Source organism: Pseudophryne corroboree, chromosome 2, assembly GCF_028390025.1.
Source record: "Pseudophryne corroboree isolate aPseCor3 chromosome 2, aPseCor3.hap2, whole genome shotgun sequence".
In the NCBI taxonomy this organism is placed as follows: Eukaryota; Metazoa; Chordata; class Amphibia; order Anura; family Myobatrachidae; genus Pseudophryne; species Pseudophryne corroboree.
The window spans coordinates 345,943,837-345,961,611 of NC_086445.1; the positions used below are offsets into that span (position 1 = coordinate 345,943,837).

At 46.0% G+C, this 17,775-nt stretch overlaps 1 protein-coding gene across 1 annotated transcript in view; it reads left to right on the forward strand.

Moving 5' to 3' along the window:
• The window catches only part of IPO5 (importin 5), a 187,478-nt gene that overhangs the window by 34,487 nt on the left and 135,216 nt on the right, over positions 1-17,775 (forward strand). Inside the window, exons 2-4 of the mRNA XM_063953056.1 lie at positions 10,514-10,594; positions 15,488-15,680; positions 15,963-16,065. Of these exons, the coding sequence (XP_063809126.1) occupies positions 10,514-10,594; positions 15,488-15,680; positions 15,963-16,065 (377 nt within the window). The remainder of the gene's footprint in view (positions 1-10,513; positions 10,595-15,487; positions 15,681-15,962; positions 16,066-17,775) is intronic.

The following is a 17,775-nucleotide window of genomic DNA, read 5'->3' on the forward strand; positions in this document are numbered from 1 at the left end:
TTGGCGGCTTTATCGTATAAAAGCCCATATCTGATTTTCCATTCGGACAGGGCAGAACTGCGGACGCGTCCTCACTTTCTGCCTAAGGTGGTTTCAGCGTTTCACCTGAACCAGCCTATTGTGGTGCCTGCGGCTACTAGCGATTTGGAGGATTCCAAGTTGCTGGACGTTGTCAGAGCATTGAAAATATATATTTCAAGGACGGCTGGAGTCAGAAAATCTGACTCGCTGTTTATACTGTATGCACCCAACAAGCTGGGTGCTCCTGCTTCTAAGCAGACGATTGCTCGTTGGATTTGTAGCACAATTCAACTTGCACATTCTGTGGCAGGCCTGCCACAGCCTAAATCTGTCAAGGCCCATTCCACAAGGAAGGTGGGCTCATCTTGGGCGGCTGCCCGAGGGGTCTCGGCATTACAACTCTGCCGAGCAGCTACGTGGTCAGGGGAGAACACGTTTGTAAAATTCTACAAATTTGATACCCTGGCTAAGGAGGACCTGGAGTTCTCTCATTCGGTGCTGCAGAGTCATCCGCACTCTCCCGCCCGTTTGGGAGCTTTGGTATAATCCCCATGGTCCTGACGGAGTCCCAGCATCCACTAGGACGTCAGAGAAAATAAGATTTTACTTACCGATAAATCTATTTCTCGTAGTCCGTAGTGGATGCTGGGCGCCCATCCCAAGTGCGGATTGTCTGCAATACTTGTACATAGTTATTGTTACAAAAAAATCGGGTTGTTATTGTTGTGAGCCGTCTGTTCAGAGGCTCCTACGTTTGTCATACTGTTAACTGGGTTCAGATCACAAGTTGTACGGTGTGATTGGTGTGGCTGGTATGAGTCTTACCCGGGATTCAAAATCCTTCCTTATTGTGTACGCTCGTCCGGGCACAGTATCCTAACTGAGGCTTGGAGGAGGGTCATGGGGGGAGGAGCCAGTACACACCACCTAGTGGTCAAACTTTTAAATTTTGTGCCCTGTCTCCTGCGGAGCCGCTATTCCCCATGGTCCTGACGGAGTCCCAGCATCCACTACGGACTACGAGAAATAGATTTATCGGTAAGTAAAATCTTATTTTTTCCTGCTTCTGAGGAATTAAATGAAGTGTGTGAAGCGTGGGTTTCTCCCGATAAAAGACTGATAATTCCTAAAAAGTTATTGGCATCATACCCCTTCCCGCCAGAGGATAGGGCACGTTGGGAAACACCTCCTAAGGTGGATAAAGCGCTCACACGCTTGTCAAAACAGGTGGCACTACCGTCTCCGGATACGGCCGCCCTTAAGGAACCTGCTGACAGAAAGCAGGAGAATATCCTAAAATGTATATACACTCACACGGGTGTTATACTGCGACCAGCAATCGCCTCAGCCTGGATGTGCAGTGCTGGGGTGGCTTGGTCGGATTCCCTGACTGAAAATATTGATACCCTGGATAGGGACACTATATTACTGACTATAGAGCATTTAAAAGATGCGTTTTTATATATGCGTGATGCACAGAGGGATATTTGCCGACTGGCATCAAGAGTAAGTGCGCTGTCCATATCTGCCAGAAGAGGGTTATGGACGCGGCAGTGGTCAGGTGATGCTGATTCCAAAAGGCATATGGAAGTATTGCCTTATAAAGGGGAGGAGTTATTTGGGGTAGGTCTATCGGACCTGGTATCCACGGCAACTGCTGGGAAATCCACATTTTTACCCCAGGTAGCCACTCAACATAAAAAGACGCCGTATTATCAGGCGCAGTCCTTTCGGCCCCATAAGGGCAAGCGGGCGAAAGGCTCCTCATTTCTGCCCCGTGGCAGAGGGAGAGGAAAAAGGCTGCAGCAAACAGCCAGTTCCCAGGAACAGAAGCCCTCTCCCGCTTCTGCCAAGTCCTCAGCATGACGCTGGGGCTCTACAAGCGGACTCAGGCACGGTGGGGGCCCGTCTCAAGAATTTCAGCGCGCAGTGTGCTCACTCACAAGTGGATCCCTGGATCCTTCAAGTGGTATCTCAGGGGTACAAATTGGAATTCGAGGCGTCTCCCCCTCGCCGTTTCCTAAAGTCTGCCTTACCGACGTCTCCCTCCGACAGGGAGGTGGTATTGGAAGCCATTCACAAGCTGTATTCACAGCAGGTGATAATCAAGGTACCCCTCCTGCAACAGGGAAAGGGGTATTATTCCACGCTGTTTGTGGTACCGAAGCCGGATGGCTCGGTGAGACCTATTCTAAATCTAAAATCTTTGAACACTTACATACAGAGGTTCAAATTCAAGATGGAGTCACTCAGAGCGGTGATCGCGAACCTGGAAGAAGGGGATTATATGGTGTCTCTGGACATCAAGGATGCTTACCTCCATGTCCCAATTTACCCTTCTCACCAAGGGTACCTCAGGTTTGTGGTACAGAACTGCCACTATCAGTTTCAGACGCTGCCGTTTGGATTGTCCACGGCGCCCCGGGTCTTTACCAAAGTAATGGCCGAAATGATGATACTCCTTCGAAGGAAGGGAGTTTTAATTATCCCTTACTTGGACGATCTCCTGATAAGGGCAAGATCCAGGGAACAGTTGGTAGTCGGAGTAGCACTGTCTCAAGTAGTGCTGCGGCAGCACGGTTGGATTCTCAATATCCCAAAATCGCAGCTGATCCCGACGACACGTCTTCTATTCCTAGGGATGATCCTGAACACAGTCCAGAAAAAGGTGTTTCTCCCGGAAGAGAGAGCCAGAGAGTTATCCGAGCTAGTCAGAAACCTCCTAAAACCAGGCCAAGTATCAGTGCACCAATGCACAAGGGTCCTGGGAAAAATGGTAGCTTACTACGAAGCAATCCCATTCGGCAGATTCCACGCAAGAACATTCCAGTGGGACCTGCTGGACAAATGGTCCGGATCGCATCTTCAGATGCATCAGCGAATAACCCTGTCCCCAAGGACAAGGGTGTCTCTCCTGTGGTGGTTGCAGAGTGCTCATCTTCTAGAGGGCCGCAGATTCGGCATTCAGGACTGGGTTCTGGTGACCACGGATGCCAGCCTGCGAGGCTGGGGAGCAGTCACACAGGGAAGAAACTTCCAGGGCTTGTGGTCAAGCCTGGAGACATCACTTCACATAAATATCCTGGAGTTAAGAGCCATTTACAATGCTCTAAGCCAAGCAAGACCTCTGCTTCAAGGTCAGCCGGTGCTGATCCAGTCGGACAACATCACGGCAGTCGCCCACTTAAACAGACAGGGCGGCACAAGAAGCAGGAGGGCAATGGCAGAAGCTGCAAGGATTCTTCGCTGGGCGGAAAATCATGTGATAGCACTGTCGGCAGTGTTCATTCCGGGAGTGGACAACTGGGAAGCAGACTTCCTCAGCAGGCACGACCTCCACCCGGGAGAGTGGGGACTTCACCCAGAAGTCTTCCACATGATGATAAACCGTTGGGAAAAACCAAAGGTGGACATGATGGCGTCCCGCCTCAACAAAAAACTGGACAGGTATTGCGCCAGGTCAAGGGACCCTCAAGCAATAGCTGTGGACGCTCTGGTAACACCGTGGGTGTACCAGTCGGTGTATGTGTTCCCTCCTCTGCCTCTCATACCCAAGGTGGTGAGAATTATACGGCGGGGAGGAGTAAGAACTATTCTCGTGGCACCGGATTGGCCAAGAAGGACTTGGTACCCGGAACTTCAAGAGATGCTCACAGAGGACCCGTGGCCTCTACCTCTGAGAAGGGACCTGCTCCAGCAGGGACCCTGTCTGTTCCAAGACTTACCGTGGCTGCGTTTGACGGCATGGCGGTTGAACACCGGATCCTAAAGGAAAAAGGCATTCCAGACGAAGTCATCCCTACTTTGATAAAAGCCAGAAAGGATGTAACCGCAAAGCATTATCACCGCATCTGGCGGAAATATGTTGCGTGGTGCGAGGCCAAAAAGGCCCCGACGGAGGAATTTCAACTGGGTCGATTCCTGCATTTCCTGCAAGCAGGAGTGTCTATGGGCCTAAAGTTAGGATCCATTAAGGTCCAGATTTCGGCCCTGTCGATTTTCTTTCAGCGAACTGGCTTCAGTGCCTGAAGTCCAGACGTTTGTTAAGGGAGTGCTACATATACAGCCTCCTTTTGTGCCTCCCTGGGATCTGAATGTTGTTTTGGATTTCCTAAAATCATATTGGTTTGAACCACTCAACACTGTGGAATTAAAATATCTCACATGGAAAGTGGTCATGTTGTTGGCCCTGGCTTCAGCCAGGCGTGTGTCCGAATTGGCGGCTTTATCCTGTAAAAGCCCTTACCTGATTTTTCATACGGACAGGGCAGAATTGAGGACTCGTCCTCAATTTCTCCCAAAGGTGGTTTCAGCGTTTCATCTGAACCAGCCTATTGTGGTACCTGCGGCTACTAAGGACTTGGAGGACTCCAAGTTGCTGGACGTTGTCAGGGCCCTGAAAATATGTTTCCAGGACGGCTGGAGTCAGAAAATCTGACTCGCTATTTATCCTGTACGCACCCAACAAGCTGGGTGCTCCTGCTTCTAAGCAGACTATTGCTCGCTGGATTTGTAGTACAATTCAGCTTGCGCATTCTGTGGCAGGCCTGCCACAGCCAAAATCTGTAAAAGCCCACTCCACAAGGAAGGTGGGCTCATCTTGGGCGGCTGCCCGAGGGGTCTCGGCTTTACAACTCTGCCGAGCTGCTACTTGGTCAGGGTCAAATACTTTTGTAAAATTTTACAAATTTGACACTCTGGCTGAGGAGGACCTGGAGTTTTCTCACTCGGTGCTGCAGAGTCATCCGCACTCTCCCGCCCGTTTGGGAGCTTTAGTATAATCCCCATGGTCCTTACGGAGTTCCCAGCATCCACTAGGACGTCAGAAAATAGGAATTTACTTACCGATAATTCTATTTCTCGTAGTCCGTAGTGGATGCTGGGCGCCCATCCCAAGTGCGGATTATCTGCAATACTTGTACATAGTTATTGTTAACAAATCGGGTTATTGTTGTTGTGAGCCATCTATCCAGAGGCTCCTCTGTTATCATGCGGTTAACTGGGTTCATATCACAGGTTGTACGGTGTGATTGGTGTGGCTGGTATGAGTCTTACCCGGGATTCAAAATTCTTCCTTATTGTGTACGCTCGTCCGGGCACAGTATCCTAACTGAGGCTTGGAGGAGGGTCATAGGGGGAGGAGCCAGTGCACACCAGGTAGTCCTAAAGCTTTTCTTTTTGTGCCCAGTCTCCTGCGGAGCCGCTATTCCCCATGGTCCTTACGGAGTTCCCAGCATCCAGTACGGACTACGAGAAATAGAATTATCGGTAAGTAAATTCTTATTTTTTACCACATTGCTGACCCTAATGCTACCCCTCCTGTGGGTTCCCCTATGGCTATACCACAACTACTGCAGCCCTCAATTGCTCTCTCTGGGATTTCCACATTAATTTCAGCTTGTTTATCAGGCAATTGATGCCCTACCCGTCCCTGCCACATGGTTGGATTCATTCTCTAGTTCTATACAGAACTTGGCTGCTTCCTCGGCTGTCTTTCAAAACATGATGCAGGTACATTGCCTGCAGCCTGTACATCTATGCAGCCTCTGCCTTTCTTGCAATTTACTCCCTCTCTGATTCAGATGAATCATTAGTTACGGTCGAGCAAGCTGAGGTTTCAGACACTGAATCCTGCTCAGTGGATGAGGAGGCCCCACCTAAGTTTCATGTGGCTGCATTAATTAGGGCTGTGAAGTTGTCACTTTAGTTAGAAGATGCTGAACCAGCCTTTACTACTAAAGGATCCTCTGCGTAATTAGCAGAAGGTAGTTTTAGCAGTTTCCTCACTCGGACCACTTCACAGAAGCCATGAGTCAGGCATGGGAAAACTCCTACTTAGAAAATGATGTCCCTTAAGATCAACTCCCTTTATCCGCCACCGTCAGCTGATTGTACGAAATGGGAGACTCCACCTACAGTGGATGCCCATGTGACATTTAATTAAAATGTCAATACTCCCTATCCCTACGTCATCTTCCCTTAGGGATCTGCTGGATAGGCAGTTGGATGTTTGTCTCAAGTTTAATGTACTCCCTCTCGGCAACGGCTAGGGAGGCTATTGCTAAGACCATAGAGACTTGGGCAGACAACTTGGAACAAAATGTTACCTCTGATCTCACCAGGGGTCAGTTGTCTTTACTCAGTAATATCAGAGATGCAACCTATTACATTGGGGAGGCAGCTCTGGACAAAGTTTATTATCTTCTAAGGCTTCCTCTGTTTCCATTGCAGCTCACTACATTGTGTGGCTCTGATCTTGGAAAGCAGATTCAGATTGAAGAAGGCCCTGGAAGCCTTGCCATACACAGGCGACTTCCTGATTGGATGGAACTGGACAACATTTTTTTTCAAATATTCGCTACCTATAAGACAGCCTGTCTGCCTTCAGCATCGTCGGTGTGACCATGGATTTCGTCCTTTAGGTCCTTTTGGCAGCAAGGCCAAAGGTCAGACATTCATGAGAGGGTCTCGCACAGTCAAGACTTCCAAACCAAAGACCAAACAGGCTTGGGCTGCTAGATGTCCAACTACCAAGCTAGAGTACAAACCCTCTACCTGATGGGGCGGGGCCCCACACATGGCATTAAGTCACCACCGATGCCTGGGTCCTAGAAGTGGTAACTCACTGGTATGCTCTTTCCTTCCTGAAGTATGCCACCAGGCAATATTTCCCTACTCAGTCACTGGACCCCGTCAAAGTGCTGTCTGGAGTCATACGATCATCCCTGTTCCACAGTCTTGGCAGGTTCAGGGGTTTCATTCTACCTTCTTTTTGGTTCAGAAACCAAATGGATCATACCGTCCAATTGTGAATCTGAAATTGCTGAACAAGTGCCTCAAGGTCCCCAGGTTCCATATGGAAAATCTATGGTCAATTGTCCTGGCTATGCGACCTGGAGATTATACGTTCTCTCTAGATATTCAGAATACGTAGTTCCATGCACCATTGCACCCTGTCATCAACGATATCTTTACTTTGCTGTTCTGCAACAGCATTTCCAATTACAGACCCTTCCCTTCGAACTGTCTACAGTCCCCAGGGTGTTCACCAAACTCGTGATGGTGACCACTCTCCGGAAACGGGGAATTTGGATATTGCCTTACCTGGACGACCTGCTTCTTCTGGCGCACTCTCCAACGGTGCTGGAAAGTCACAGCAGAAGTTGGCCTTCCTTCAGTACCATAGCATATTCTTCCCTCAGGACAGAATTGCAATGTTGTAGTCGTGCATCCGCAACCTGCTCCACAGTCCAAGGGTCTCGGTTCATTCAGCAATGCAGACCGTAGGCTCTATGGTCTCAGTATTCGACTCCTCACCATGGACTTCAGTCTCGGCATGAGTGGCTGTCACGGGCAGTCACTTGTCTCTGACAGGGAAGGTTCTCCCAATCAACATCCTGGAACTTCAAGCTGTCTACTGGTCCCTTCTAATGGCCCAGGCCCTGCTCCATGGTTCTCCGGTACACATCCATTCGCACAACAGCATATATAAATCGACAGGGTGGCACTTGCAGTGTGGCAGCAATGCAGGAGGTGGACACAGATTATCGCCTGGGCAGAAATCCACCTCCCTGGCCATATCCGCAATATTCTTCTTTCCATGCGTTCTCAACTAGAAAGCAGATTTCCTAAGTCGATAGGACATTCACACTGAGGAATAGTCTCTACACCCAGAGGTCTTTGAGATACTGGTGTGCAAATGGGGATTTCCAGACACTGATCTCATTGCTTCCAGACACAATCACAAGTGTCCTGTGTACGAGGCAAGGACAAAAGAACCAGGGGCGAGCTACATGGACGCTTTCACAGTCCCCTAGACTTTCCATCTAAATTTCATATCAACAAACCAATTGTGCTACCGGCCTTCCAGGAACCTGGTCTCTCACCAGAGGAAGCTTCGTTAGATATGGTCCGTGCTCTTAAATCTACGTGGACCAAACTAGTTCTGTTAGAAAACTGATTCATTATTCATCTATGGATCCCACAAACGGTCAAGTTTGCTTCACATGACCGTCTCACAGGCATACTTGCAGGCTGATATTCCTGTTCCAATTACAGTGACGGCCCATTCTACTTGCTCTGAGGGTCCTTTATGGGCAGCACGCAGTGGAGCATCTGCTGAACAATCATGCAAGGCTGCTACATGGTCTTTTGCCCACACATGTCTTAGGTTCTATGCCTTTGATATGTTTGCCCCTCAGGATGCAACATTTGGCTTGCTAAGTCCTCCATTCAGCTTAGGAGTGTTCCCTCCCTATATCAGTTCACTTCTCTTCTCTGAGAGTGTGATTTTCTGTGTGTACCATATTTCTCTCCTTTCTCCAGCTCCTGCTTTGGGCTTTTTAACTAAAACTGAAGTGCCTGTGTATGGGCGCGAGGTATGAAGGGAGAAGACCCTAGTGCACTCTGGGAGGCTCACAAAGCTGTTTGGTGCCAGTCCTGGTCTCAACTATATCCTACCCAAGGTTGAGGATTAACCCTGTGGATGCATGCACATTGGAGAAAAAGTTAACAAAGCTTTTACCATAACTTTCTTTTTTGTTTTTGTGGATTTCAGCTTGCAATCTCATGAGGGTGCAAGCAGAAATAATAGCAACCCGCGGCACAAACAGTTGAACTGCTTCCATCCCTTTAGACAGGAGCTGCATGCAGTGCAAACCAATTGAATTCCCCAATGGTTTTGAGCAAGTTTAAACTGCTAAGCAAAATGTCCTTTTAAGACTGCTGTTATTACTTCTGCTGGTTTACCCATAATTAACACTTTTGTATAAAAAAATAAATAAATAAAAGATTTCTTTAAATGCTAAAGCCTAGGTAAATATTTTTACTAATGTATACCCCTGAGAGCCCATGAAGATTTACTGCATGTAGATTGTTCTGTAACAAAACAAAAAAAAAAAGTTTTATTAACTATTTTGCATTGGCGGTAGATATTCGGGATCATGCAGTGGACCAACCACAAATTCTTGTTTTGCATTTTATACAATGTAAAGCTTGAAGCCACTGAATAAATTGGGCCCCATACACTAGGACGATAATGACCGATTTCGGGCATTCGGCTCGATATATCTGGTGAAATCGGGCATTTTGGAGGTGTTTCCTACTCCGGATGCGCGTTCCAGCGAGCATCGGATCGGATCCTCCAGATTGAATGTGCTGCACATTCAATTATGTCTGACCCCGCAGGCATGGCTGGGATTGCCCAGGATCACCCAAGATACATTGTATGCAAAAGGACCGTATACAATGTATCTTGGGCGATCCTGATCCCCGGGAGGCTGCCGGAGTGATCGCCTGCGACATGTCAGATGGACATGTTGCGCAAGTGTATGGGGCCCTTTAGTCTTGAATTCAAACGTGTTTGTACTCTGTCAGATGTCTTGCTGATTAGACAATTTCTCATAAGTTGCTAACGACATGCTATTGTGTGCTGGCATATTTCTGTGACAGTCCCTCTTTTGTCACTGACTTTGAAACCTTTAATTAGAGAATATTAAAAACTATTTTATATATTCTTGAGTTAATTCTTAATGATGAAACTACAAGTTTCCATGTATTTAGTTAAGTAGAGCTGCTGTTAATGGGACACAATCAGAAAAGTAGCTGATATACCTACTTTCACATCAAAATCACAGGTCCAGTCATTTCCGAGCACCAATGATCCGGCTCTTCCCAGGTCACTCAACCCGGGGTTTTTTTCGGGGGTCCTTTTACACAGAGTAGCGGCTTGGGTTAACCTGGCAGTAACTCAGGTTAGAGTGGCAGTGTGAAAATGGCATTATATTGTAAACCTTAAAATTCGTTCTACTTTGATACGTCACATTCTGTTTTAAGATGTAGATAAATATTTGCATCATGCAAAGCTGGATCAGTTATACCCCTTTCACACCAGGAGCTTTGAACACTGCTTATTGGCACATGAGCGCACATAACCTGTGTTCCTGTGCGGTGTGAAAGGTACCAGGGGCAATATACTGGGTTGAGCGACCCGGTATTTCAACTCTGCTGTGCGGTGTGAACGGGAACCGGGTCAGTGCGATTCGTTTCCCGTTCAGTGTGTGGACAGGCAGCGCTTGGAGATAACATGATCTCCCAGCACTGCCCACGCCGCGTCACCGCCGACATCACCAACCCGGCAATATGCCGGGTTGCAGTCTGCGGTGTGAAAGGGGTATTGAGGCAGGTCGCACACTGGGAGGCTACTGTATCATGCTCCCGGGTGCGACCCGCCTAAGGACGGTGTGAAAGTGGTATAATAAACCACATCCTGGGAGTTAGAGATCTGTTTCCTGACGCATTTAATGAAAGGGTCATTATTTCTTCAATGTATGTACAAATAAAAATTGTAATATTAGACTGTTATTGATCTAATTTAGTAAAAAAGCTTTATAGCATGAAATATGCTTCATGACTGTCTAAATGTTTAAAGTTTCTAGTGAAATGGCAACAAACCTTTATATTACTAGTTAAGTAATGTTTTTCATTTTTACAGGAAACCTATGACAGCATCCCTGGCCCATCCAAGATTACTTTCCTTCTGCAAGCAATAAGAAATGCAGCTGCCGCTGAAGAGGTGAGACATAAACATACTTTAGGCTGAGCATTTTTGAACAGATATGTATGGTGCAATTGAGGCATATAAAATGGCTAATCTTACCTTTAAGCAGGTAATATGTATTTTGCAGACCCTCCAGAATGCTATAAATAGGTTGAATGCTGTACAGCAACTGTGTGTGGCTCTAAAACTAAATTTCTCTAGCATTCATAAGGGATATTGAGGAAGTTAGTATGATGGGGGTATAGACTGGGTCCAAAGGAGCCAGTGCACTTTAAATTTCTTCAACTGGGTGTGCTGGCTCCTCCCCTTTATGCCCCCTCCCACAGGCAGTTTAGAATAAAGCGCCTTCAGGAGAGGATGCGCATCTCTGCAGCTCCAGGGAGTTTTCTTCAATTTATTTTAAAACTTTAGTTCTTTTCAGTATGCTGTCTGGGCAATAGGATGGGAGTTGGGGGTCACCGGCCTTAAGAGGTTCAGAGCCGCTTTTCCGCTGCAGGACCACCGTCCTGAGGGGTTGTTCAGCGGGGGACTGCGCCTTAACAGTCATAGCAGCACACCCCTAACGCTGCCTGAAGGTAATATCGGTGGGGAGTACAAACCGAGATCCCTGCTTGGACGGTCCCCATGTTCAAAGTGAGGCTAACCACGGACGGGCACGGCATACGGTACCCTCCCTAGGGGGTCCCGCTAGGGTCCCTGTGTGTAAACTGACACACCTGATTGACTAGCACTTGTGTGATGTTTTAAGCTGTTTAGGAGACTTTGCCAGTATAAAAAATATGTGCTGCTCCGGCGCCATTGGAGGAGCCGGAGCTTCCTCAGCGGGACCTGAGGCGTTTTGGCGTCTTCCTCTGCTTACTGCAGCCATCTACAGCACACAACAGTGCTTCCGGCTCAGTCAGCAATATTGAATGTAAAGGGGCTCAATCAGTACGTCCCTTACTACAGATTCAAGATGGAATCCCTGCGGTCAGTGATTGCAGGTTTAGAACCACAGGAATTCATTATTTTGCTGGATCTCAAGGAAGTGTACTTACACTTTCCAATTTGGCCACCGCATCAGGCAGTACAACAAAACCATTATCATTTTCAGGCACTGCCATTTGGTCTCTCATCAGCGCCTCAGGTATTCACAAAAGTGATGTCTGTGATGATAGCTCATCTCGGATCTCTGGGAAGGATAATAGTTCCGTACTTAGATGACCTTCTCATCAAGGCTTCGTCACAACAAATACTCCTTCATATACTAGTTCAGCACAGTTGGATTGTCAACTTCAAAAAATCAAGCCTGGTCCTGTCTCAAAGAATTAAATTTCTAGGAATGATTCTGGATAAGGTGGATCAACAAATTTACCTGCCAGAATAGAAAGCACAAAGTATTCGTCATCTAGTACAGTTAGTGCTCAAACCACAGACAGTCTGGGTGTACTTGTTAGAAAAGATGTTGACATCTTTTGAAGCACTCCAGTTCAGAAGAATTTACTCATGTTCTTTTCAGCTAGATCTTCTAGCACAGTGGTCAGACTCTCATCTCCAAATTCATCAGATGGTGTGGTTGTCTCCAAGGGCCAGAATATCACTACTCTGGTGGCTCCAAGTACAACATCTCACCGCGGGAAAACGGTTTGGAGTCTGGAATTGAATAATTCTAAAGATGGACGCAAGTCTCATAGGTTGGGGAGCAGTGGTCCTACATCGTCCATTTCCGGGTCTCTGGTCAGACCAAGAAAGATTACTGTCAATAAATGTTCTGGAATTCAGGGCAATCTACAATGCGCTGCATCAGGCAGTTCAAATTCTCCAGTCTCAGACTGTTCTGGTTCAGTCGGACAACGCAACGGCAGTCGCATACATCAACAAACAAGGAGGGACTCGAAGTCGCATGGCCATGCGGGAAGGTTCTGGAATCCTGAATTGAGCTGAGCACCACCAAGTGATTTTGTTGGCAGTGTTCATTCCAGGAGTGGACAACTGGAAAGCAGATTATCTCGGTCAGGATTTTCATACAGCAGAATGGGCTTTACATCCAGAAGTGTTCCAGACGTTAGTCCAGTGGTGGGATTACCCATCTCTCCAAAATCCTCAGACACCCAGGTATGTGTCCAGAACAAGAGATCCAAAGGCAGTGGATGCTCACAATAGTGTGGCCGTATAGCCTCGTGTCTCTATTTTCGCCATTTCAGCTGCTTCCTTGGTTGCTAAAGCGGATCAAAAGAGTCTACAACCGTCATACTAGTGACGCCTCATTGGCCTTGGAGAGCGTTGTTCTTGGATCTCCGCGGTCTTCTCGCAGACGATCCGTGGCCGCTTCCGCTACGTCCAGACTTCCTGCAACAAGGTCTGTTTCTTTACCTCGATTTACCGAGGCTGCGTTTGATGGGGTGTCTGTTGAAACCGCTCTTAAGACGAGAGGGCATTTCAGAGTCGGTTATGCTAACCATTTTACTTGCTAAGAAGCCCGTTACAGCAGCTCATTATCAAAGGATTTGCCGAGCTTATAATAGTTGGTGTGAAGCTCTGAATTTTCTGACATCTTTTAAGTTAACTCGCCTTTTTGCTGTTTTTACAGATGGGGTTAGATGGACTACATTTAGCAACACTAAAGGTCTAGGTCTCTGCCTTGTCAATTTTCTTTCAAAGGCATTTGGCTCTTTTGCCAACAGTTCGCACTTTCCTGCAAGGTGTCCTTAGAGTTCGACCTCTGTTTATACCACCTACAGCTGCATGGGACTTTAATCTAGTTTGACTTAAATTTTTGAACCCTTACTGCATGTGGATGTTAAGCTTCTAACTTGGAAAACCGTTTTTCTTCTAGCCTTAGCTTCGGCAAGGCATGTTTCAGAGTTAGCTGCGTTGTCATGCAAACCACCGTGTCTGATGTTTCATGACGACAGAGCAGAACTTTGGACGAATCCTGCTTTTCTACCAAAGGTATCTTTTCACATCAATTGACCAGTCATGGTTCCTATTTTTTCAGAGGGTTCAGGGACTCCAGCTACCTTGGATGTGGTACGCACACTTCGCATTTATGTAGCCCGAACAGCAACAGTACGTAAATCAGATACATTGTTTGTTCTCTATGATGCAGTCAAGATAGGTTGGACATCTTCCAGACAGATTTTGGATAGATGGATTAAGCTGACCATTCGTTAAGTTTAGTCTATTTCAGCACATTCCACGTGTTCTGTGGTAACGTCGTTTGGCTTCCACGATGCAAATTTGCCGTGTAGCTACATGGTCATCAGTGCACACGTTTATGCACTTTTAAAAGTTTGATACGTTTGCAACATCCGCATCTAGCTTTGGCCGCCTAGTGTTATAGGTGCCAACCAGCTCTCCCGCCCAAGGGGGGAATTTTGGTACGTCCCAAGAGTACTTAAGTGACCCCTAGTGGATGAAATACAAAATAGGATTTTGATACTTACTAGATCCTTTTCTTTGAGTCCACAGTGGGCACTGGATGCCCACCCAGAGCAGTTTTGCCTGTCTTGTGGTAAGTTCAGTGTATCTTATGGTAACACATTATCACGGACTTAAGTGTTAGGGCGTTAATTTGGGCGTGAAAGGGTCCGCCTTATCCTTCCTGCACGGCCTGTCACTGGTTGCTATCTGTTTGATATGAAACATATGTATATGATTGTAATTTTTTTCCTTCATTGCTTGGAAATTTCACCATTTGGTGGTTGTTACCTAAACTTACACTGCCTGTATTGGGTTTCCGTAATGCTAGCTTCTAAATGACATTGAGGGGTATATTCAACTGGGCACATAATTTTCACCGCAGAAAGTAATTGCTATTGTGACCATTTTCTTATTACCGCGACTATGCGTGCTTCCAATTGCCACACTATTCAACTGAGAAAAAAATCTGTTGCAACATTGGAATAACTAAGGGGGTATTCCGTTATTGCCGTTTTTTCGACCAGTTGAAAAAACTGAACTTTTCACCCGTTTTTAGGTCGAATTTACATTCGACCATTCAATACCTGTGCCATTTTTTCGACTGGTTGAAAAATCCGGCGTGGGCGAAAACCACGTGGATTGGCGAATTTGCTGGCGATCCACGTGTTTTGCCAAATTTGCGGGCGATTTCGCTCGTTTTGGGGTATGTTTTCGCCCATGCCGATTTGACAAAGCGAAAACGCACGCAATTCAATACACAAGGTCGAATTAGTGCCACTTATTCGGCTAGCCATAAAAAATGGCACTAAATGAATATCCCCCCACCACCCCATTGACAGTAAACTGTCAACTTGAGTGTCCACTGTCTGGGCAATGGTTTACTAAGCCATAGTAAAGGCTGCCATGGAATACTTCAAAGAAACTGCATTATTGGCGAGTATAATCCACTGTATCGCACTATAGTTAACTCAGGGGATGATTCAGTTGTTCACGCAGCCGCCACTAGATGGTGCACAGTGGCAGCAAACTCCCGGCAGGAAATTTAGCCATTTTAGGCAGCTAAACCCAATCTGTTTGGGCGCCACATGCGCAATGTGCATGGGTGCCCAAATGCAATTAAATTGACAATTGTTTTGGCATCTCAACAGCCCTGTTTAGACGGGATGTTTAGATGGCCAAACAACTGAATCAGCCCCTTACTGTCTACTGAAGTTCTCATGCCAACTACAGCTTTTTAAAAAAAAAATTTTTTTTTACCTATTGCACTGTCCTTCCTCTTCCCATGAGTGAGACTTCCAGAATTATTTTGTGCCTCCAATGGCACTGAGGATACAAAACATTCTTATATACTGGAGTCCTATCTTCATTTTCAAATATGTGCACCAATAAAATAAAAAATAATTCCAACAAAACAATGTCATACATATATGGGTTTAGGTGCATTCAGACTGATTAGTGGTATTTGTCTACAGTTACTGTCTAACCTTATTTTGGATTATATTTCAGACAAGACAGATGGCAGCCGTCCTATTGCGACGACTCCTGTCATCCTCCTTTGAAGAAGTCTATCCATCCCTCCCTACTGAAGTCCAGAATGCTATTAAAAGTGAACTGCTGCTGGTCATTCAGTTGGAAGCTCAGTCCAATATGAGGAAAAAGATCTGTGACATTGTTGCAGAATTGGCTAGAAATTTAATTGGTAAGGCCAAGAATATATACTGTGCTGCTAAATTGAATTTTCCATTTGATTTTCTTTTTGAGTGAATCTTGTCACTACCAAATTTTACTGTAAACCTAGAAATCTCATAGGTTTCCTAACTAAATGGAATGTGTTGTGGGTTTAACTGCAGCTTCTTGCTAGTCTTATAAGATATTACTAACCATATGATATTCTTATCATATTCATAATGCTCCATTACTTTGCATTAGTGCTTTAGTTTTGTTTTTGGCTTTCATTAAGCTTTCACTGCTCTCTCATCAGATGATGATGGCAATAATCAGTGGCCTGAAGCCTTGAAGTTCTTATTTGATTCTGTGAGCTCTCAGGATGTTGGTCTGCGTGAGTCTGCACTGCACATCTTCTGGTATTGTGTGTGTTTATTATTTTCTCAGTGAAATATATTGCTCTAAGTACTGTGATCCATTTTCCCCTTATTAAGGTGCTAGAGTTCTTCCCTTAAGTAAGGGAAACAAACATAGAAACATAGAATTTGTCGGCAGATAAGAACCACTTGGCCCATCTAGTCTGCCCCCCCCCTTTTTTTTTTGTTTACATTATTTTTATCTCTAACCTTATTTGATCCTTATTTCTTTGTCAGGATATCCTTACAAAGAAATAAGGATCAAATTTGGTTAGAGATAAAAATAATGGGAAAAAAAAAGGGGGGGCAGACTAGATGGGCCAAGTGGTTCTTATCTGCCGACAAATTCTATGTTTCTAGGTTTGTTTCCCTTACTTAATTTTTGCTATTTCATCAGTAATTTGGCCAGTTTTGCTCAATGCGGTTGACAGCATATTTTGTAATTGCGATTTTGTCAAAACTGAACACTCATAAGTTACGTTATATGCCAGGAGTATTTGATGTACAATCGGATCCCTTAAGGAGCAAGTGAGTCTTCAATCTTGCAAAAATTAGGGAGGTATTGAATTAGCTGTGGTAGATTACCGCTAGGTAATTAATCCGCAGGGTTATCAATTTAGCCCTGAATCCAGACGTTATCAGGGGATTATCGTTTCATCTGTCTCAGCAGGTCCAAAAAAATTCCGACAACTCAGGCTTTATCATGTGCCACGACCCTGTTAAAGTACAAATCTTAATTTTTCACACGTTTTGTGTTAACGCTTGTTAAGCTGTTTTTACGGACCTTAAGGGGTATATACAATTAGCATCGGATACATTCCGACATGCATTTGTCTGTATGGATGAGACAGCCCCTATTCAAATCTCATCTCGATTTGACTTTTTCAAGTCTAATTGAGATGAGGGGCCCAGATGGGGGGGGAGCCGCAGGGACAGCTGCCAGCAGACTGAGGAGATCAGCGCTACTGTAGCGCTGCAGGATGATGTCACACAGCCGCCCGACCTCATGGCAGTGTCCACCCGGCTCCAGCTAGCGTGAGCTCACTTGCTGGAGCCGGGTGGAAGCTGCCGTGAGCGGCGTGGCTGTGTGACATCCTGCTGCAGCGCTGTGCTGATCTCCCCTATATGCCTGCGGCTGTCCCCTGTCTCCCTGCGGCTGTCCCCCTCTCCTGCTCTAATCCCTCATCTCAGTCCGACATTTTTTTACGTCGGACTGAGATGGTCGAAAAGGGTGCCAAAACCGCGTTTTCGACACAAGCGCGTGGATCGGCAGCTATTCCGCTGATCCACATGCTTTTCGGCAAGTCGAATTCATCGACTTGTCGAACAATTTTGGGATATATTGAATAGGTCGAATCACGTTTTTTTTTTGACAGACGGCAGCTTTCGACTTCAATTGAATATACCCCCAAGTCTGTTGGGTTAAAATGGGAGTGCAGTTGAATAGCCTCGGGTGTTAAAGACCTAGGCTACCTCCCGTTTTCACTTTATGGTGGTTTACCACAGGTAATTGAATCCCCGCTAATGTGATTTGTGCCCCTAGCTTGTTAAAGATAAGTGTTTTGAGACCCATCAATAAGATACCCGCAGATCAGGTATGCAGTCAACAGAAGAAATTTTAATTTAATTTTTATTAAATTAGATGCTATATTTGTGCAAGTTGCTGATTGTATATTTTATTGCAAAACTCATACTGATCATAAATTGTCAAAG